This window comes from Talpa europaea (genome assembly GCF_964194135.1).
Source record: "Talpa europaea genome assembly, chromosome: 15".
Classification (NCBI taxonomy): domain Eukaryota; kingdom Metazoa; phylum Chordata; class Mammalia; order Eulipotyphla; family Talpidae; genus Talpa; species Talpa europaea.
Genome location: NC_140083.1, coordinates 68,963,546 through 68,986,495, shown reverse-complemented (window position 1 = coordinate 68,986,495; position 22,950 = coordinate 68,963,546). Strand labels below are relative to the sequence as shown.

Here is a 22,950-nt window from a genome sequence, read left to right as displayed (position 1 = left end):
GAGCAGAGCAGGCAGAGGGACCGAAGTACACTGCTGAGGGGAGCAGCCAGCGGCAGGAGAGGTCTGCGCGCCATGTGGGACCCTCCTCGGGTGGCCGGGGAGCAGCCGGGGATCGAACCGGGCGCTGCACAGGCTGCGGGCAGCTTCGCAACCCAGCGCTCAACCACTGCGCCACCAGGGAGGCCCCTTAAAATTTATTTTGTGTGAAATGTTTTTTCCAAGTTTTGATACCTCTTGTTTTCATAAATATGTTCAATATATGTTTCTGAATTATCTTCATAATTATCCATTAGATGCTATCTTATCTTAAAATTGAGAATATATATATAATTTGTGTACCAATATTAATCTTTTTCATCTATGTACAATTTATAAAAGTTCTGTGTGTATACATGCATGTAAATAGACTTTATATTTATATGCTTTTAAAGTTCCAGCTTTATCTTTTGTCTCAGTCTGTATTTCTCATGTAATATATAATATTTCTATCAAAACACACTTTTGCTGTATATCATTTCTAAGTCTTTATAGTCTTCCCAAAATTGTTTAAAAAATATAATATGAAAATCACATCTTCTTCACAATCTTCCCAAACTTTCTTAGGCAAACTTTCTGTATTTAGTTCTCTTATTACCATTACCACTGTACACATCATACAGTTGTAGCTATGTCTGATCTCTTTCCTATAATATCTTTTAATGGATTTATTCATATTTATTTATCCAGTTTTTCCTTAGCTCCATGAGGTATCATTGCCATTGCTTAGAATATATATGTAATTAAGAGATGGCCAAGAATCATATTTACAAAAGTATTTATATATTCTGAGTATGGATACTTATTCATAGACATATATACATATGCATATTTATGTGTATATGTGTATATATATATATATATATATATATGGAAATACATGTGTGTCTATATCTTCCTTTCCCATACCAGAGTTCTAAATTTGCAAAAGGAATTTACCCATTTTGAGCAATGATGAATAAAATTTCACTTACCACATGGGGTTATAAATTCCCATTTTCCTTTTCAGTGGATCTCAGACTAGTCCCCTTTTTTATCCAGAAATAAGAAAGATTAAGACACAAAAATTAGTTCAGCAGCATTAAAACCATCTGACTTGACGAGATTTAGAAAGGAAGAAAATAATTACTGGGAAGTACATCAGACCTCCCCTCAATAGCCTTAGAAGCTCTTTGAACATTTGAGGGTACTGTCTACGATTAAGAAGGCAAAGAAATATGATTTAAGGGTCACAAAGTCTTTCCTGCACCTTAACTATGTCTTCCCATGTAGTTGCAGCAAATGCCAACTTCCTTGGCCTGAAGGAGTGAAACAGGTTCCTCTCAGCAGGTAAGGACTATTGAGAAGGTGAAAAATCTTCATAGAGTAAGTGGGTATTAGGATATTTCTCCCAACCTGGCAGAGTTATGCTGCCCAGAGGCTGAATTATTGCATTGGTGTTAAGTAGATGTCAGAGGACAAAGAAAGCAGAATTGGAAATAAGACAATCTTGTGAAGTATATGATGACTTCCAATGGAATCAAAATATAGAAATTTTAATTTTTTGACTTTAGGAAAAATTTAATAAATATTAACTTAAATAAGCAAATGTGCAGGAAGTGGAGATGGCAGACACTGAGAGTTGAAAAGTTAATTTCTGTTTTAACAAATGTGGTCAAAGTCATAATATTCTGCAGCATGGTTCTTTGTACTTCTGTCAGAAAGTCATGGGTCTCCCAGCTGGGTCTAGTGATCACAGGTCTCATAGTCTTCCCATATTGCAAATTTTGTGTTCTTTAGGAATTTTTACTTCATTCCTACTTTTCTTCCTTATATACATCAAAAGTGTCTGATTACATGTATCAGATTTCTTTCTACTGCTATGCAAAGTAGAATGCTTCTGCTTTAATTATAGCTACTGGTAGGAACCATCTGGCTATTGACCCTCAAAGAACCCACAGACCTGAGGGAGTCAGGAGGTCCAGGTCATCTGTCTTCAAAGAAGAGTTCATCTCCCGGTATTGAATTTTGTGGACAAAGTTCTCACCTCTTGAGGAAACTGACAATAGAGATCTGAGGTTAGGGATCTGCAGATCATAAGGAAAACTCCCCTCCCTTATGTGTGTTTTTTCCCATCAAGGCAAAAGTACCAATTCTTTATCCATGTCATTGTCTTGTATTCATCCCATCCTACTACTTAGCCTTCCCTTATAACCACACACACACACACACACACACATACACCACACACACACACACATATACACACCACATACACACACACACGATGAAGCCATATTTCCTCTATGCCATCAAACAATAAGTCTGAGGCAGCCAGCGGTCTTCTCTAATTCACTGTTGCTTTTCTTATCTTCTCTCTAAAAATCTATCCCTTTTCCTCCATTCTCACTATAAAGTCCTTCCCATTTTTCATCTCAACTCTCTCAAGATACAATCCTTATTCAATAATGTCAATGCCTCATACATTGTATTGCCAAATAAAACCTTCTAAAAGACATTTGACTGTTTCACAGCTCTATATAATACTCTTAAAATTAATATAACTATTAAGCATCTTATCATGGAATATAGAAATAGGTAGAAAGAAATAACTTCATAATTTCTCCAGCTTTACCAGTAGCTTCTTCCCTTGAATTCAGTTTCTAATTCCTGCCCCCAAACATATATAGCCTCCCTATATTTTATTTATTTTCATTTTCCCTATAATGTTCCTTACCCAGATAAAGTTTGCACTTTAGTTTCAGAATCTGTCTCAAAACCTCCTAGAAGGCCTATGATACCTCCTTCCCCTTTCAGTTAATTAATCTCTTCTTTGTGCTACTTCTGTCATTATTCATATTAATGTATAATGCTACACTGCAGTCTGTTTACATATATATCTTCTACTGGATTTGAATTTACATGAAGACCGAATGCACTCGATTATCATGTTTATATGTTCACAGCCCATATAAACATGGGCCAAACAGCAAGATCAGTTGTAAGTATACAGTAAGAGAAAAAAACAGATGTTTAGCAATAAAGGATTCATCCTAAACCCTTCATCCTAAACTATCAGTTTTATGATGTCTCAATTAAACATGTAGATAGAATACAGGAATCCTCAGTATAACCAAAGACCCTTTTCTCCTCTGAAATCTTGTTCTCTCTTTTCTGAGAAACTGCTTAACCCTCTCCTAGGGCCTGTCTTTCTGCTCATTTGATAGTTCAGTTGAAGAATTTTTTGTTTTGTTTGTCTCCCAAGGACTTCTTATCCCGCAGAAAGTTAGCAGTATCCATATATGGCTCACACCTGTCAGCCGCTGTGTCTGCCTTCGCTTCAGTGTCCACCAGAGGACTGCAATGAGAGAGGCCACCAGGAAGACCCCAAAGACCCCAAATGCAACAACGGATGAGCGACCTAAACACAAGCAAACATCATGAGAGCTGACAATGTGTTCACCAAGAGACCCAGGTCCTGGTTATTATCCCTCTTCTAGGTCACACACAAGATTGCCAAAGTAAATTTCAAGTCCTCAGAACTTCTGACCCAAAGTCAGAAGACTTTAACCCAAGAGGGATTTCTAAACAATGCAAATGATTGGTCATAATGCTTATAAACCCCATGGAATACCTTTGGCTTCTGATGATCTTATGGATGCTGAAATTTCTATAAGAAAAAAGAAAGGGAGACTTAATTTTGGGAATAATATATAAAACAAATATTTCTACTTCCTGTCTGAGCCTTTAGTGTCTGTTGCTCAACCAAGTAAACTTCTTTCTACCTAAAATTAGAGCCCCCTAGTTTCTCTTCCCTCTGCATGGGGATACACATACACTTTTCCTTGGTGAAAGCCAATGTGTAGCAACAAATGTCTTCATCTTTCCTTCACGTTGAAACATAATGTTTCTCTCTCCCCATCAGGTCCCCATGAAATTCATCTAATCTTTGCATAATGCACTTCATTCTCCACCCTCTCTTTGCTGTCAAAGATTCTGGCCTTCACCCAGGTCCTTGGCACTCACCTGAGCACCTCACAGCAGCATCTTCCTTGTGCCCACAGTCACTGTGCCCCCAGATTCCGGGAGGGCAATCCCACAAGGAAGCTTCATCCCCTTTGCAGTTCACTCCATTGAGCCAGATGGGCCCCATTCCCTGACCAAAAGCCGCCTCTTTTAGTGCCTCCAAAGCAGAGCCACAGCCCAGCTGCCGACACACCACCTGAGCATCTTCAAGGTCCCAGGTGTCATCACATATTGTCCCCCAGGAACCTCTATGCCAGATCTCCACACGTCCAGAGCAAGTAGTGTTTCCTTCTTGCAGTCTGATCTTGTCTGAAAAAATCAGAGACATCTAGGCTATTTCTGAGAAGATAAAAGCTCAAAAGACATCATAGGAACAGATTTTTTAATCTATTTAAATATTTAATGTACATTTTAAAATATGTATTTTAACAAAATTTATCTTTTATGAAAGCAGATGAACTTTCAGCAAACTGGGTATATTTCATCCTGGACATAGAGCATTAGTGTGACTCAGGAAATGTCAAGTGAATAAAGTTAACATTGTATAATGCTAGGTCTAAGATCTCCCAAATAGAAAAGAGTTTAAGAGATTGACAGGAAGAAAGAAAGTATATAGAAGAAGCTGCAGAATTGGGAAATATTTCAGGATTGATTTTTATGACTACTTTTCTCCATATATTATTACAACAAGAAAACATTTGAAAGAAAAACGGGAAAGGCAACATAGACCATTCAATGGTCAAATATTGAATCAAGGTATTTGCTCCTGATTTATTCAAAGAGAAAGGAATTGAATAAAACTCTCAAGAAAATCACGGGAAAAGTAATATTCTTTGGAAAAATGGTCACTGATCTGGGATACTTATAGGACAAATCAAATAAAACACATTACACCATCCAAATACTATAGGTATTAACCAAAGTTTACTCGTTCCTCTTTAATAGATTGGAAGATGATGGTGGAGGTATAGAATGAAAATTTCAATAGATCAAAGGAAACTCACTGCCACATGTGATCCATGTCTCCTCTGAAGGGCTGGCCAGTCTCTGTTCCCATGGGGATGAAGGGCACCGCCATAATGTGTCAGGTCCTTTTGGGCACTGGACATTGTCCACCCACATGTACCTGGACATTGTCTTGTCTAAAGATTCAGGGATGATGGTTCCTTTGTCCCCACAGCCCAGCTGCCTGCATGCCACATCCACAGTGGTTTCAGACATGTCCCTCTTGCCAACAGTACCCCAGCTTCCATTGTAAAAAACTTCCAGACGTCCAGCACAGGTCTCTTTGCTGGTTTCACTAGTCAGTCTCAAAGACATGAACTCTGGGGTGAAATACAGAGTTAGTGGTTTCACATCTTCTCTGAATATTTAGATGATTTCCTCCTTTTACTCTGGTGTCAGGTTTTTAAAATAGATGCAATGTGCCAATTACTAGTACATTTTTTGGTAGTTTCTTAGTGATTTAGATTTTTGTATAACATAGTATTTGTTCTATCAATACCTCATGGTCTCCTAGTGTTGGGCCTTGTGCTCAGGGACCTCTTTAGCATGCCACCAATGATGCTAAGTTGATTTCTAGATCTCAATCAAAGGCTCAGATTTTTTATCATTTACAGTTTGGTTTTTTCTCTCTAAATTGCTGTAATTTTATCTTCAGGATATTATTCTGTTCTTTTTATTCTATTTTGCAACTCTCCTTGATAGTTAAAATTTAGAGAGATGTTTAGACTGAAACCAAAGTTTGTGTAGTATATTAGCATAAAATAAAACATCATGTCAACACTAAACAGTTTTGCCACATATGACCTCGACCAGACTTACGTTATTAAATGCAGATGTATCAAAACCATTTTAGCATGTAAAACTTTTCACTTGCTGAAGTAAGTGAGTAGCAGTGTTATTTCCCTCAATATAGTACAGTTAAGTACATTTTTCTAATTCATACTAGTTTCTTAAAGCATTCCTCTATGGTAATTTTTGTTCCTACGCTGTCTCATTTGCCTGCCATGAAAAATTCTTGGGCATGGTAATTATCTTTTTCTCTGTAGAATATAGAATTATCTTTTCCTCATGAAATATTTCTCCTTGTCCCTTTTAATCTATTCCTTTATTAATACAGTGATCATAAGTAGTGCACCAAATTCCTACCCAATATCCAGCACCATATAGATTTATAAAAGAAATTCTCATTACTAGTTTTGCTGTTTTTTTCATGACATGCAAGTTCATTTCTGAGTCTTTTTCTCTCTGAGCTTATGCTAATTTGCACATGAGTGAAGAGGGGATTGGTATGAGGTAGTACTCATTCATCACATCTATCCTTCTGGGATCCTGACTGTCACTGTAGTTTCCTCTGAATGTTCTTCTCAAGGAATTCCCTCAGATTAATATTCTTTACAGCTCTTTGCCTTACCTCAGTCTTTTGTATTTAATCAAGACCAGAGGTTTTTTGCAGAACGTACCTGAGCAGATAATGCCTGCATCCTCTTTGTGCCTGCAGTTGTGCCGGCCCCAGCCATGTGAACGGCATTGCCAAATATGAGTTTCTTTTCCATTACAGTTTATCTCATCCAGCCAGATGGGCCCTGTTCCTTCCCCAAAATGGGCGGAACTGGTAGCGTTAATGGCCGACCCACAGTCCAGCTGTCTGCACACCACGTGGGCATCTTTCAGGTCCCAGCTATCATCGCAGATGGTGCCCCAGGAGCCATCATGATAGACCTCTATTCTTCCAGCACAGCGATTGCCTCCATTTACCAAACGAAGTTGACCACTCTCTGGAAAGAAAATAAAATCAATAGAATGCATTTCTAAGGATTGAGACCCTTTTCACAGATTGCTCACTGATTCTTACCTCTGCAGGGAACAGTGTTTTTCTCTGACACAGCAGAGCTCGTTGGGTTTGAAGATGATGAATTGCAGGGTTGCAATGTCTGACTCTGATTTCCTGAAAACACCAAACTGCTCAGTCATACATGATACCAAATACTAGGGTGGGAAAGAGGGGTCAAATGGAGAGTTAGGTTGATGAGCTGCAGACAAACATGTTAAACAGAGAGAGGGGACAGTGTATGTGTCAACCAGGCTGGGAATGAATCAGCTGGCCCATGAGAAGCACTAGATAACTATGGAGTCCATGGAAATTTAGTTTGCTTTCCCTCTAATAAGACAAGTAAGGGTAACATTCTGGCATACTTCTCACTATCCCTGAAAATGGATCATTCCCTTTTTGTTCTTCATTCCCATGGGTACACCTGCTCTTAAGGCACACCACCATGCAAGAGGCTCCTCATTGGCTGCCCTTTATCCTCTTACCTGAACAGATTACAGAGGCCAGTTGCCCTGCAGAACATGTCCGAGCACCCAGAGCAGTCATGGGACAATCTCCCATGTGCTGCTCAATTCCAGTACAGTGAAACATGTGCCTCCAGACCTGACCACTTCCTTTCCCAAAATGTGATCCTCCTGGGGTAGAAAGGGCAACTCCACATTGAAGCTGATGGCACAAAACATGGGCATTTTCCATGTCCCAATGAGAGCTGCAAAGGGATCCCCAGGTCCCAAGCACCTTGAGTTCCACTCTTCCCTCACATGAGGACTTGCCATTCACCAAGCGAATTTCTGAGTATCCTAGAAAGAGACAGAGTTTTAACAACAGTGTCTGGGACTGCCTAACCACCCCCTCTTTGCAATATGGGAACAAAGTGAGTGTGTTCTCTGGCTCTCACTTGAGCAGACTACCCCCACGTCTCTGTTGTGGCTGCAAATCCCATCAGGGCGAGGAGCTACTGGGCAGAGAGCAAGATGGGACTCATTCCCAAGACACTGGAATTCTTCAGCCCAGATCTGTCCATGTCCTTCTCCAAAGTGAGCTCCCCCGATGATTGAGCTGACGGTACCACACTGTAATTCCCGGCACAGCACATCAGCAGCTTCCAAAGAGAAGTCAGAATCACAGACGGTGCCCCATGTGTCGCCATGTTTAATTTCAACACGACCAGAGCAGGGAATGTCTCCTCCAACTAGTCTGGGTTCCCTGTGGGCTGAACACAATAATATCTCAGTTAGAGATACATACTCCCAAGTATGTTTTATCTTTCCGATGGGGGTGAGGAAAGGAGGAAAGTATGAGAAAGAAAGACCAAGATGTTAGCAATTTTCCACACTCATTCTGCCCGGATTTTCTTCCTGTATCTCCCCATGAATCTTTGGACTGAACCATCTGAGAAAGTTATGGAACTTTGCCTCCTGGGCCAATCATCTTTGGTGGCATCATAACTCCTTTTGCTATTTTTCTTACATTCTTCCCAACAGCTGAGCCCACAGATAAAAGACACTCCATCTTTTAGCCCTGTATTCATCTTCCACCCACTGAAGTTGGAGGTTGGCACCAAACTTTTCAAATGGTTCTATGTAAAGTTTTCCAATAAACTTCCTGTTTTCAAAATAGACCCCAGATCTCTTCTTCCCTTTGATAGCAGAGGACATGAGACATCACTTTCTTGTATTTCCTCCTCCTTTCTGCCTGGCAGTGTCTTATCAGAAATTTCATGTATTTTCCATGTTTTAACCTCAATTCTCTCATCTTCTCAATGGATATTCTTCTCTAACTACCAAAAAGTACCTTTTCACCTATTCCTTTCTCCTTAAATATATATTTATAAACAAAGCTACTTACTGGGACATCTGAAACTTAAGGTGTTCAGAATTGTTGTATAGACAAGCCCCTCATAGTCTTTGCTTAATTAATGATCTCTAGAACAAATTAGAATTGCCTGAAATTGAATTACTTCTTTATCTCATCATAATTAATGGTAATAATAATGATAGTAGTGAACATTATGTGAGCACCTAGTAATAAATTACTAATTATTTAACAAATAGCAGTTTATCCTTACAATTATGTTAGGGAATAATTCTTAATATTTTCATTTTACAGACAAAGAAACCAGAGCATAGAGGGGCACAGTAATTCACTAAGATCACACAGTGAATTACTGAAATGCTGGAATTTGGAGCCAGGCAGTCGCATATTCCAGAGACTAGAATTTTTACCTGCACTGTACACTGTACATGGAGAAAACCACTAATGTCTGTTAGTCCTCCAGGGGATTTCTTCTCTGTAGTTTTTCTACTGTTTTAATGTAATTTGTCTTCACAAGTCGTGTAGACCTTTGTGATAGCTTCCTATGTGATTTCCTTTTTTCTAAATCTTCTTTCCAATAAGTCCATGCCATGACCACAAATATATGATTAAATTCCAAATATTTTTCCATGATTTCTTTGTCTTTGATATAATTTGATGTTTCTATCTTACTTATGCAATTATTTATCCTTTAAACAAACATTATTAAGTACCTACAATGTGTCAGGCATTCGTATGGGCTAGAAAGTCTGTTACAGGGCTCAATCTATCAATGAAGACAGATTATACTGATACTATTGATGCTAACCATAACCAAAGTCTCCAACATGTATTAATCATTTGCCCCAAAATTCTATGAGGGAGGTATTTTTGTCACCATAATTTTTCTTTTGAGGTAATTGCAGCATAGAGACCTTTGATCGATCCCCCAATATTATCCATCTATGAAAACTAAGAAGGGATGATAAGCACTGATTTTTAGCATACTTTAAAACTCTTCTATTGATATTGCCTTAAAAACCTAAAACCTATTACTTTATTTGTTCAACTCTATGCCCCAGCCTGAGTTTATCATGCTTTTTCATGCTTCTGGACATCTGTTGAAACTTTTCTCTCTATTTATAATGTATTTCCCAACCTCATGTACCTGGAGAAAAGTTACTTCTTTTCAAGTTTCTTCAATTTCTCAATAATCACTCTTTCCCCCAAAAAACACACAGTTTAGTAAAAGATGTACATATTCAAATAAGGATGAATCCAAAATTAGAAATATGTTAGATACAAAATGAACAAAGTTGCTCCTTTGATAAATGAGTTAAACCTCTCCTGCTGCCTGTAACTGTATCTGTATCCATTTCTTTCTCTAGAAATGAAAACCAAGTAAAAGAAAGAATGAGTTAGTTTCATAATAGATAAAATGAATATCAGGGTTTAAAAAAGCATTAATATATTTTCATCATTTTACTTCCCAGACTCTGAAGTATAGACCATTTTAACCTCAAAATTATTTCTTAAGTCTTAGTAAGATAAAACACAGCTCAAACAACTGTTTGTTAAATTGTGATGTCCTCTACAGCATGTACACATTATCACACCAAATGTCTGGAGTTCAAAGTCATTTTATGACCAAAATTTCTTAGACCTCTTTCTGGCTGGTGTATATAAACTGTTCATCAGAGATAAACTGTTTATCTTTCTAGTCTTCCTGCTTTACTTTGTATTTTTGGGTCCTTTCATACAGAAAGTCCTATACATTATAAAATTCTTGGAATTTCAAGAGATTATGGAATTTGAAGTTTGAACTTGGCAGACACAGAGACTATGCCCCCCCACACTAATTTTTTGCTGGAAATCTTTTTAAAAATATCAAGGAGCTAAACAAAATTGCAAACTCTATTTCTAGAGCAAAAGAAGGAATGAACTAAAACCTAGCCTCCACCCCCCAAAAAGAGAAGAGCTTCCAAAAACTACAGCAATATAACAAGAGTTTACAATGTAAAGTCAAGAGCACACATGGCAAATAGCAAACAAAAGCATAATTTCGTAAAGAAAGGGACCCACCTAAACTGTCAAACTTATGCTCTTTGGGATTTTTATTATATGTAGATGAATGGAATCCTAAATAATTCATAATGTGTAACCATAAGCAAGGTACTCTATAAAAAACTACTCTATAAAAAACTACCATTTTGAATACAGTTGATCGGAATCAATGGACAGAAGATACTCATGACTCAGTTATTGTCAATTGTAAAGCTAATGAATCTTGTTGTTCATGGTAAGACATTGGGCAAATGACACCTTGAGAAGAAAACCATGTACTCACTAAAGTTGAAAATTGGAGAACTTATTGGGAAAATTATAAAAATCTGAAGAAAAAAATGTCAGAATGTTGGCATAACATGAATCCTCATTGCTGCCTTCAGCACTTCAGCACAAAACCAGATGTGAACTCAGACTAAGAAGGAGCCAGACTGTAAGCAGAAGTGGAAGGAAAAATACCAATTTTGTAAGGAAGACACGCTCTTCCTGCAGCTATCACATGCAGTTAGTAGAGTTCTATAATTTGCAGTTTGCAGGATTAAGAAAAATCCCTAAGTATCTTGTCCCCCAAAATTGGAGGTGACAAACATGCAATTTTAGCAGAGCATAAAACTGATGATCCACATACAAAGACGATGAGTCCACCAGCAAGCCAAGAGTCCAGTCTTGCCTTTCCTTGCAAAATCCTGATTTCAAATGAACTTAAGGCAGCGATCAATAAATTAAGAGGAAGGAAACTGGCCACACTATGGACCAAAGTATGTAAATATACTGACTGTGGTTACTTTCACATGGCACTGGATTAAAGCAGATTGATATTACTCAGCATTCAAAAAAGATAAACACATGCAATTTGCAGCAACATGGATGGCGCTGGAAGGGATCATGCTCAGCGAAATAAGCCAGAAAGAAAAAGAAAAATACCGGATGGTCTCACTCATAGCAGGAATCTAGAAAACTTAAATAAGGGACCAGGAAAAAGAATAACTATAAGAAAGAAAATATCAAAATCAACAAACAACTATGAACCAGAGACACTCTATGGAGGGTAGGGGGTGGGGAAAGGAGGGCTTGGGGTCAAAATAAGGGGGTTGTAATTGTATGGGGAATATAAAAATAAAATTTAAATAAAAAAATAAAATAAAATAAAATGAGAATAATAAAAATAAATAAATAAATAAAGCAGATTGACCAGAAGCCTACTAAGCTCACAGCAAATTGTTATTCTGTCTTTAAGGGCAGCTGAAATCAGCTAATGATTTCTCAACCCTTAAAGCAATATGAGGGTCCCTAAACCAGTATTAGCAGTTAATGGGTGTTTGGTTCAGTCCAAAACATCCATTGAAGTTTAAAATTTGTGGATATATTGCCTAATAAAGAAATCTCTTTAAAAGTAATGCAGCGATTCAAATTCATATCTTAAAAGAATGTCTTTTTTTTCAATCAGAGAATGATTTTTACTTAGCCAGAGGTAGATACAATTTGTAACACTGGGGAATCTACCTTGGTTAGGATGTATCTGAGGCAGTCACTGGTTAACGGACATGCAGCGCATATGAGCTTCTACCCTAGGTCTCTACATGTTAATGGCTTTTCTCTTACATTGCTTTTTCTGAAATCTCCCTTTCCCCATATTACAACAGGTATGTCAACCTATTACCTTACAGTTGTTGAAAACATCACTTTTGAACAAAGTTAACATTTGTATAAATGTAGTTAGCTTAAAATAGTAGATTATCCATAAACCTAGCCAACTCAGCTTACTTTTGAGTTTTTTAAACAGATTTCAGTGAAATATGCAAAAATGCTCACAAAGAAGAAAATTCTTTCATAACAAGAAAGAAGGAGATTAAGGTTTTGTCATGTGAGTTTATCCAGCATAGTCTTTTCTTTTGAACTCATTTGGGGACATTTCCATGAAAGAATAGTTCTACTTTAAAAATATCATCCTCCTTATGCTTTCACATTTCCCTGGATTTAAAAATTACTCAAAAGCTTAAATGAACATAGAAGCAAACACCTGGGTCCTAGATACAAAATGAATTAGGTTTCTCTGCAACTCTCACAATGGAATAGATATTTTCTGGTTCATTAGGAGAGATCTAGTCACAAGAACTGAAGTTTCTCATCAGTTTCAAGGATATTACTGGAAATTTGTGTTCCTATAATTCAACTTAACTCTTTGATGGAAAATCTTACCTGAGCAGGTAATTTTGGCTTCATCATAGTGATAACTGTCAAGTCCACCCCACTGCCAATTCTTGCAGTCCCAAAGAGAAGTTTCATTTCCATCACAGGTGCCTAAAAACAGCCAAATGTTTGCTGCTTGAACTTTGGAAAAAGCTTGATAGGACCTTTGGAGTGCAGATCCACATTTCAGCTGCCTGCACACCACTTCAGCTGGTTTGGGTCCCCAAGATCTGTCACGCACATTTCCTCGCAGTCCCTGAATTTCCACCTCCACTGTCCCCGCACAGCGGCTGCCTCCACCTACAAGTCTCAGTTCCAGATCTGATCCATCTGCAAAAGAAACATAAGCTTAGATCATAGAAACACATGGAGGTTAGCTCCCAAAGGATACCTTTTTAACTTGCTCCTTCTTAGATACTAAGACACTGGAAATTATGATTTACCCATCTCCTGTTTTGCTTTTTGCTTTTTTTTCAACAGCCACTATAGACCATGAATTTGGTTAGATACAGAGGATGATTACAAAGAGTAATAAAAATTATCAATGTCAAAAAATATGAGCAAGTCAGATATTTAGGAAAGAAAAACCCTGGACATTTTGACTTTTGGTGTTCCAAGTGTAATTGGAATTCAAAAGGTCTGAATAAATATTCCAGAAAACAGTCAGACAACTTTCTAAACTAGTGAAATAAAGAATGTGTTAAAGATTCCTCAAAGCTTTGAGTGTATTCCCACCAAGGAAATTGTTGGTGAGTTGTGTTTCTCACAGCTCCTAAAGAACACACATCCTTCCTTCACTGTTGTTCTTTTTTTTGTTTGGACTTACCAGAACATGTCACACCAGCATCTTCATGGTGATTGCAGTAATGCTTTCCCCATTCTCGATGTTTACACTGCCATAGGTTAGATTCATGTCCTTGGCAGGAAACACCATCAAGCCAAATGTGTCCAGTTCCCTCGCTGGCATTAACTCGGCCAATGGCAGTGATGGCTGTTGGACAACCCAGTTGCCTACATGTGACAGCAGCATCATCACTATCCCAACCATCATCACACACTGTCCCCCATTCTCCCTGGAATTTCACTTCTAATCTTCCTGAACACTTAGTGACTCCTTCTACTACTCTCAGGTCCAGGTTGGCTCCATCTATAAGAGAGACAAAAGACCAGTCAACAATAAAGAAACAATACAAATAAGGTGACTCTAAAATGTTGTACATTAGATGGGTTAAGGAAAAAGGGGAGATATATATATATATATATATATATATGTATCTATAAGTAGAGACAGAAAATATCATTAAAGATGAAAGGAAGTGGATCAAACAAGAAGATAGGACACTTATTAGCAGAAAAAACACACTTCAGCAAGAGTTCCTAATAATAACTGCAGGGCATAAATTTTATCTAGAGGTTTTCTCATTAGACCACCAAAGAGTGTTTGTTGGAATTGTTTGTTTTCTCTTGTTAAACATGTATTTGTGTTTGTATAAGTGGTACCCACATACTCCATTTTGTCTCAATATTCAACACTTTCTTTCGCCTCTGACTGTATTGCCTATCTGATTGTAGTGCATGCCTGGCCTCTTTGTGACCATTTCCTTAATTTAAGGTCAAAGCAAAGAGAAAAGAGACCCCATCATCACTACTTGCACCTTCCCCTAACCAATATTCCTCCAAGAAATGATCTTGATTCTGAGATATAGCCTTTAATAAACAGGTTTTTATTTTAACCTAGGCAGTTTTACTTTTTGTTGCCAAAATACATGTTACTGTGATTTCTTAGCATATGTCATACCCATTGAGAAGAAACGTGCTTATTGGGTACCTAGAAAGATTTTGATGGGAAAAGGAAGATGGAAGGTACATGCTGGGGTTTCTATTCCAAATCCCTTTCACTTGCTTCAGCTAATGAAATCCATCTTTTCTGAAAGACTCCCAGTCTTTGGGGGTTCAGACCACAAGGTCACATTGTTCCATTAAAAGAAAACCCAACTCAAAAAATAGAGAAGAGTCACAACCCTGATAACGTTGTTTAAACATTTAAGTATAACCACACATGAAACCAACTATACCTACTGGGGTCCCTAGTTTTCTGAGATAGTATTTTATTTTAAAATGAGCTTGAATTGAGTTTCCTTCTTTTTCCCCCATCCACCCCAAAAAAGAAAAGATACCTGGTAAACTAGGGGCATTTTCACTGGAATTGCACTTTCCTAAATGTTTCCTGGAATTCAGGACATATTATGTCTTCTTCAAACTTCGAACTCAAGTGAAAAAAGGAGAGGGACATCCCTGCATGTACAGATCTACTACTACACTTGTCCCTGATCAGGCATGGAACACGAAAATCTCTAGACATAGCTCCTGCTCATACCCGAGAACTAGCACAAGTAAGGTTGTAACAGGAAGCCAAAATATTTTCTTAAGTCATTTGAGTCTGTAAACTTGAATGAGTAGTTGGGGAAAAGGTATGTTAATGGGGCTAACGAGACTTTTACAGGTAGAGAATGATAAGGTAGGGGGATTTGCTTTCAAAATTCAGAAAGCAAAATTTGTTAGTTGAATCTTTTTCTTTACTTTGTGGGGGGAAATTGGACTATTCACTAAACATCTCCTGTTGTGCTTAAGATTACAATCTCAGTTTCACTGTTTATACTTTCCCTCCAACCTGTAGATCCTAATTTCAATTAAGGTAGAAACGCCACAGGTATCAGTACTGGAACCTGAAATTAGGTAATAAAAAAGTGACAAAGGAAGCTTTTAAGAGTCCAGGATTTTAGGGTTCTTACCTCCCCCCCTTATTTTGGGGTTTTTTTGTTCTTTTTTTTAAGATTTATTTATTTTTATACAAGAGCTTGGGTACAGGCCAGAGGCGCAGGAGGGTGAGAGGATTCACCAGAGACAGAGCATGTTGCAGAACAGTCAGATGACAGATATACACTGCTGAGGGGAGCAGCGGGCACTACAGGAGAGGTCTGCCACACACCATGTGGGATTCTCGCCAGCCGGCGGGAATCGAACCCTCACTGCAGAGGCTGCGGACAGCTTCACAGCGCAGCGCTCAACTCACTGCACCACCAGGGATGCACCCCCCACACACACTTATTTTTGTCCTTTCAGAGAGAACAGAACAATCCCAGATCAGTCCTTACCTAAGCAAATCACTCCGGCGTCCTCAGCATGTTGGCAATTATGTTTTCCCCAGCCTTGGTGCTCACAGTTCCAGAGAGCTGACTCATTTCCATTGCATGCAAGATCATCAAACCAGATTGGTCCAGAACCTTCTCCAAAATTAGCTGAACCAGAGAAAGTGACAGCACTTCCACATTCAAGTTGTCTACAAACCACAAAAGCACTATCTATGTTGAAGTTATCATCACACACTGTTCCCCACTGATTTTGGAATTTGATCTCTATTCGTCCTGAACACCGGTTTCCTCCATTCACCAGCCTCATCTCCAAATTGGATCCATCTAGAGCAGAAAAAGAGCAGAATTTTCAGAGTTGACATTCATTCAGAAGTGATTTTAGAAAATGAGATTCCTCTTGGGTTATGTCCTTAAAATGGCAGCTCATTTTGGAAGTTGCCTATTTTAACATATTGGAGAATTTTAATCACTAAAAAACAAGCTGGCAATAAAGACTTCCATCTACATCTACTTTCCAAGGAACATGTTTGATAGACAGATATAAAATTTATTTTGTTTTGTTTTGTTTCCTTTCATTACTTGGACAGAGTAAACACTCTTTTATGTAGAAATAGATAAATTTGGCTCAAAGTCTTTATTTTAAAAGCTGGGAAAAAATAATAAAATTAGTTCATACAATAAAGCAGCAAAAACCAACAACAAACTGACCATTTGTTGAACATTTAAAACTTTGTTTCAATCTTTCTTTATTACAACATAATAAATAGCATAAATAAGTCTCTGAAGTTGAATTAGAAATTGGAAAACAGGAAAAAGAAATAAAAATGCATTAGCATGTATATTTGCAAAAAACACCACATGTGTATCAAATTATTAAAAATTGAAGAAAAATCAATGAAAACAATTGTTTTCATACCAATTTCTTATTTGACACAAAATATTTTTTCTTCTCAAATTTCAAAAGCATCAGGTACCATTTTTAAACAAAGAACAGCTTTTCATAAAGAAAATTGTATCTATATACTATCCCCTATATTTTCCATGAAGACTGAAATACCTGAGAAAAAGGAGATTTGGGATGACATTTTGAAAAACAAAAGCTGTTTGTGACCAGACAAAAATGTTTAAAAGCGCTTTTATTAAAAAAGTAGTTCAAATGGAAAAGCTCCAACTGTAGGCAAAGCCCTCCACTTAAGACTTTTGTTATGAACTAACAATCATAGCGGTTCCCAAGCAAAATATGCAAATGACATTCCAAGTGTATCACATGTGTTATCTTTAGTTTTCATAACAACTTTAAGCACTGTGTGTTATTACCATAACCACTATGCACAGATAAATAATCTGAGGTTAAAAAACTAGCACAGGATCAAACACCTTGAAAGTAGTAGAGCTGAGATGTGAAACAAACAAAACAAAGCAGTCTAGCACCAGTCTTTCTGCTCCTGTGTTATACTGCCCCAGTGAATAGAACAATAAAATCTCCCAAGAGGTAGAAGTTGGCAGATTGAACATCAGAGTGAGAATCTCAGAACTCAGTGGCTACACATTCTTTCCTCTTATTATGCACCAATTTGGGGCTTTATGTGTCTAAACTTCAAAAGGCAAGTTTTAATTATTCTTTTTCCTGGTCTCTTATTTAGGTTTTCTAAATTCCTGCTATGAGTGAGACCATCCGGTATTTTTCCTTTTCTTTCTGGCTTATTTCGCTAATTTTAATAAAGTAAAAATCAAAAATCAACAAGCAGCTATAGACCAGAGACATACCACGGGGGCGGGGAGGGCGTGGAGGAGAGGAGGGATTAAGGTCAGAATAAGGAGGGTGGGAATTGTATGGGGAATATAACCAAAATGAAAATGCATACACTGTGCAAAAATGAAAAATGATGTAAGAATTATATAAAATAAAATAATTTTTAAAAAAGGCAAGTTTCAGTGAGTCCATTCTGAGTTTAAAAAAACAAACAAGAGTCAAAGGTACTACACTGATGTCTTAGTGTAAGCAGTCAGCTCTCTAGACAGTGGTAATTACGGTAAGAGCTTTGCTGTAGATGTTTTATGTAAACGTTACTACTGTTACTCTCTGACGCCACATAATAATTAACAATAAAGGACAAGAAGAAGGTAGAAGGAGGAGGAAGAAGAGGGGAAGGGAAGTAGACAAAGGAGAAAGAGAACTGAGTTGTCAAAGGAACAGGCAGTAGCAAGACATGAGGGAGCAAACATTTTAAACACGTCGTACATACTAGACTACCAGCAGCCTGCCACTGCAACCTCAGAAACTGGAGTTTCGAGAGATTTAACAACTTGCTCAAAATAAGAGCATTGCCCAGCTTATTTTTCTAGTACTAGCCAGTTTAGTTCCCATTAAGACACAAAGCCTGGGTAGAGACTAGATCAGTCTAAAATCAGTCCTATGGAGGAGATGGTCTCTAAAAGAGGCTGCAAGGTCTGCATAAAGGTCAGTGAAAGAAGCCAGGAGAATAGGAAGTCCAGGAATCTGAATGGGTCAGAAATATGATCTTGGGATTTGTTAGCAGGTCTGACACATGACTTTGTGAGTTATTGTAAGATTAACTGGGATAAAACTTATGAAATGTTTTATAAATCAGTGCAATTGTATAAATGGGGTGAATAGCACTGTACACTGGAAAAACCATTATACTTTGTGAAACTTCTTTGCCCCAAAAAAGGGAAACAGTGTTAGCCATATTTATTCTTAATGCAATAAGTTGATTATTAGAGGATGATCAGTTAACGGGGAATAATTTATGGGTCTATGCATGAAAGCAGCATGTCTCTGGGAATGGGAGATGGAATTAATTTAGATATTATAATATTTCCATGTACAAGAGGAGGGTATGGTTGGATTACTGAATATATATATTTAAAAATTATTTATTTATACAAGAACTGGGGTACAGTCAGAGGCGTGGGAGGGTGAGAGAATTCACCAGAGACAGAGTGGGAAGCCTAACAGGCAGACAGACGGAAGAGACTGCTGAGGGAAGCAGCGGACAAGGCAGGAGAGGTCTGTTGCACCATGTGGGTTTCTCCCTGGTTGGCTGGGAATCAAACCTGCACTGCAGAGGCTGCAGACAGCTTCACAGCACAGAGCTCACCCTGCTGAGCCACCGGGGAGGCCCCAGGTTACTGAATATATTGAAGGTAGTCACCTCCTGGCTGTAATGTTCAGAATCTTTTTTATTTTTTTAAAAAATATGGGTTTTGTCTTTGTCTTGGATTTTTAGCAATGGACTGGGTAATTTCATACGTGGATAAGATTGCTTCTAGGGAATTGAATCCTTTTCTTTTCTAACCCATCTACATATTTTTTCTCACAATGCATTTCACGTGGAGACTGACTTATGCAAGTTTTACCTGAGCAGGTTACTCCTGCATCCTGTTGGTGAGTGCAGTTATGCTTTCCCCATCCTTCATGTTTGCAGTCCCAGAGAAATGATTCATTCCCTTGACAAGAAACATGACTCATCCAGATTTGTCCAGAGCCTCCGCTGGAATTAGTCCACTCAGTGGACTGGATAACAGTTGGACATCCCAGCTGCCTGCAAATCACAGAGACCTCATTCATGTCCCAGTCATTATTACACACAGTTCCCCATTTCTCCTGGACTTTCACTTCCACTCTTCCAGAACACTTGTCTTCGCCACCTACTAGCCTCAGCTCCTTCTCTGTTCCTCCTGCAATAGAGGGTAAAGGCAGCAATTGGTCAAGATCCAAAGAGCAAGTAGAGAATTATTATTATTTACAATCATTTATCTTTCAAAGCCATATTTGAGAAACATTCCTGGCCCCACCTATCACAACAGAAGAAAGCTATTTCATAGGAATCAAATACACTGATATCACAGTCTTCAAACTAAGCAATGATATAAAACCAGTAAAGCTAAGGAGTACAATACATTGTGAGACTTTTATTTTATGGCTGACATTCTTTATGTCAATTTACATCATCTCTATGGAGAGTTGACTATTTAAATATAGGGACAAGCTGCAATAATTTCTTCAAAATCCTAAGATTAATAGAAAGAAGGTTGATGATGAGGACGAAAAGACTAGTTATAAAGAAATTAACAGCCTTACACATATATATGCAAAATGCCATGAATTTTTAAAAACACTAGAATAAACTTGACTGAAAGTTATCTACTAAGAGGAAATTGAGGTGGAGATATTTTCTTATTATCTTCTACTAAAAAAAAAAAATCTCATCTGTTCTGACCCTCCCAATACCCCATGTCTCAGCTAGCACCTTATCTTTATTTTTGCTAACCCAGAAACTAGTGGTCCCCCCAATACATTTTTAGATAAATTTTGGCATTTGAATTTATTAAAGTGCTCCCCAAATTCCATTTCATCCCAATAATTCTGAGATTTAGCTTCAGTATGAGTCCCAATTTTTCAGTTAGACATTATTTCCAAACTTCAAGTAAAATGTATTTTTTTCCTGTGGAAAAAATTTGTTTTGTAGAACTGCACTAGTACTTTGTTAAAGTCTTTATGTCATATGATTAGGTTCTTATTTTAATGTCCTATCCTTTGTCTCCATGGATCATGTTTTTAGATGATACTTAGCCATCAGAAGAATTATTTACTTTTAACGATTCTTATCACAGTGAGCTCCAGCTGCAAATAAATTCGACCCCGTACTCACCTAGAGAACTAGTGATGAGAACTGAGATTACAGCAATGGTGAAGGAGTTCAAGTGGAGAAAATATCTTCTCAAGTCTGTGAAAAAAAGGGGGCAAAATTATCATCTTTGCAAATCAACTTTGGAGATGACAAATGGTTTCAGACTTTGAGATCAACAAAGAAAGTCAATCCAAGGCAGAAAACCCTTCCTTCTAAATAGCAAGCAGACAGGATCAGGTAGTTTCAGTGAAATAGCTTTGCAAATGTCCATGCTTACAGGAAACAGGGGAGAGAAATTAGAAGAAAGCTGGGAATGGAAAAAGAACTGCAAGGGCAGATCTTAAAACCTGGAAAATTGAAAAGGCATTGATGAAATGTAGCAGTGGACATCTCTCCCTAAGGGCACAGGGCAGTATCAGACTACCTTGTCCCCACCTCCACACCTATCTGAATCACCTTATCAGATGGTAAATTCCAAGAGGGCAGGATTATTTCTATCATGTTCACTGTGGTTTCACCAGTTACATGCCTGCTAAATAGTAGCTGAGCAATACATTAATGGGACAAAGTGACAATGTTTATATTTTAAAAACCCACATATTAGGGCCTCCCAAGTGGTGCGGTGATTGATCGCTGGGCTGCAAAGCTGCCCGCAGCCTCTGCAGTGCCGGTTTGATCCCTGGCCGCCAGGCAAGGGTCCCAGATCGCACGCAGACCTCTCCTGCTGCCCGCTGCGCCCCTCAGCAGTGTACTTTGTCAGTCTGCCTGTTCTGTTCCCCACTCTGGCTCTGGTGAATTCTCTCACCCTCCCACGCTTCTGACTGTACCCACTGCTTATGTAAATAAATAAATAAAATCCTTAAAAAAAAACCCACATATTAGATCTTATCTCCAGATACAGCATAATACATTCTTTAAAGCTACTGTTATTCTCATTTCTTTTCCTTCTTTTTCCCTTACTTTAACCCAATTCTAAATTAAAAGTTAAAATGCCAAAATAAGTTTAACAAGCCTACATAAGTTATGGAGCAGATTTCAACACTCAGGAGTGTTACTCCAAATTTGCTCTAGGTGATCAACTTCCAATCTATTCTTATATGTTCCCTATTTTCTAATAGTTACTGTTTTCACACTCAATACAGTTCATTTCAGTTCCTTAACTTCATTTCAGCAGTTTTACAAAATCGGTATCAAATGGAATCCTTATCTCACATCTGCAACTTTGAATCCATGGCAGGTAGTGATGGCCATATAAACTTAATGCTCATTTCCCCACTGTTTACTCTTCTGATGTTAATCACCCTTAAATCCAATTAAGTGGCAATCATAATAATGCTATACTCATTTAAAGGCAATTGTAGGGCTTCCCTGGTGGCGCAGGTGGTTGAGCACAGCGCTTGAAGCTGTCCGCAGCCTCTGCAGTCCGGGTTCAGTCCCAGCCGGCCAGAGAGATACCCACATGGCGCAGCAGATCTCTCCTGTCTCGCCTGCTGCTCCCCTCAGGAGTGTGTTTTTCAGTCAGTCTGCCTGTTCTGTTTCCCGCTCTGTCTCTGGTGAATCCTCTCACCCTTCTGCACATCTGTTCCGTACCATGGTTCTTATATGCATGAATAAATAAATCTTTTTAAAAATTTTTCATTAAAAAAAAGGCAAGTGTAGAATAAATGAGAAACTCTTACCAGAAGTCACAGAGTTGTCATGTAGCAACATGCTGAGTTTGTCCACTATGATTCCTTAACCTTGTATTATTTCCTAGAAATGTTCTCCTGAAGAAGAGGCTCACTAAGAATTCTGAAAATCAGCTTACTTCCACACAAAAAGAGAAAGGCTCTGCATTGGAGGTGGAGTCAATCAAAAAAGGGAAGGCTTTGAGAGAGAGAGGTTCCCTCTTCGATAGGGGATATGAAACAATCAAAGGAAATTGAAAAACATTAACCACAGATTGATAAAAATTAAGAGAATATTAAACCATATAGTGTTGTTGGATAGACTATTTTAAATCTATACCTTTTTTGGGGGGATTAATATATCAGAAAAAAAATTAGCAATAGTTTTCTAGTTAAATTATGTCCAAAAACACCAAAGCAAAGTTGGCAAAATGTTAACAGTGTCTTATCATTATAACAACTTTTTAAAAATATTGTGTCCATAATCAAACAACCCAAATGCCCAAAAATAGATGACTGGATCAAGAAGATGTGGTACATATACACCATGGAAT

General features: G+C 38.0%; 1 protein-coding gene across 1 annotated transcript; it reads right to left on the bottom strand.

Moving 5' to 3' along the window:
• Positions 1-1,961: 1,961 nt before the first annotated feature.
• On the bottom strand, positions 1,962-22,439 carry LOC311185460 (scavenger receptor cysteine-rich type 1 protein M130-like; the record flags this gene model as incomplete). The annotated part of the gene is made up of 14 exons (XM_084256085.1): positions 1,962-2,074; positions 3,329-3,436; positions 4,042-4,350; positions 5,046-5,366; positions 6,507-6,821; positions 6,899-6,991; positions 7,360-7,674; positions 7,773-8,087; positions 12,932-13,252; positions 13,749-14,069; positions 16,078-16,398; positions 19,456-19,776; positions 20,751-20,825; positions 22,409-22,439. 14 exons carry the CDS (start codon positions 22,437-22,439, stop codon positions 1,962-1,964), a joined length of 3,279 nt encoding a protein of 1,092 aa, XP_084112211.1.
• Positions 22,440-22,950: the final 511 nt, after the last annotated feature.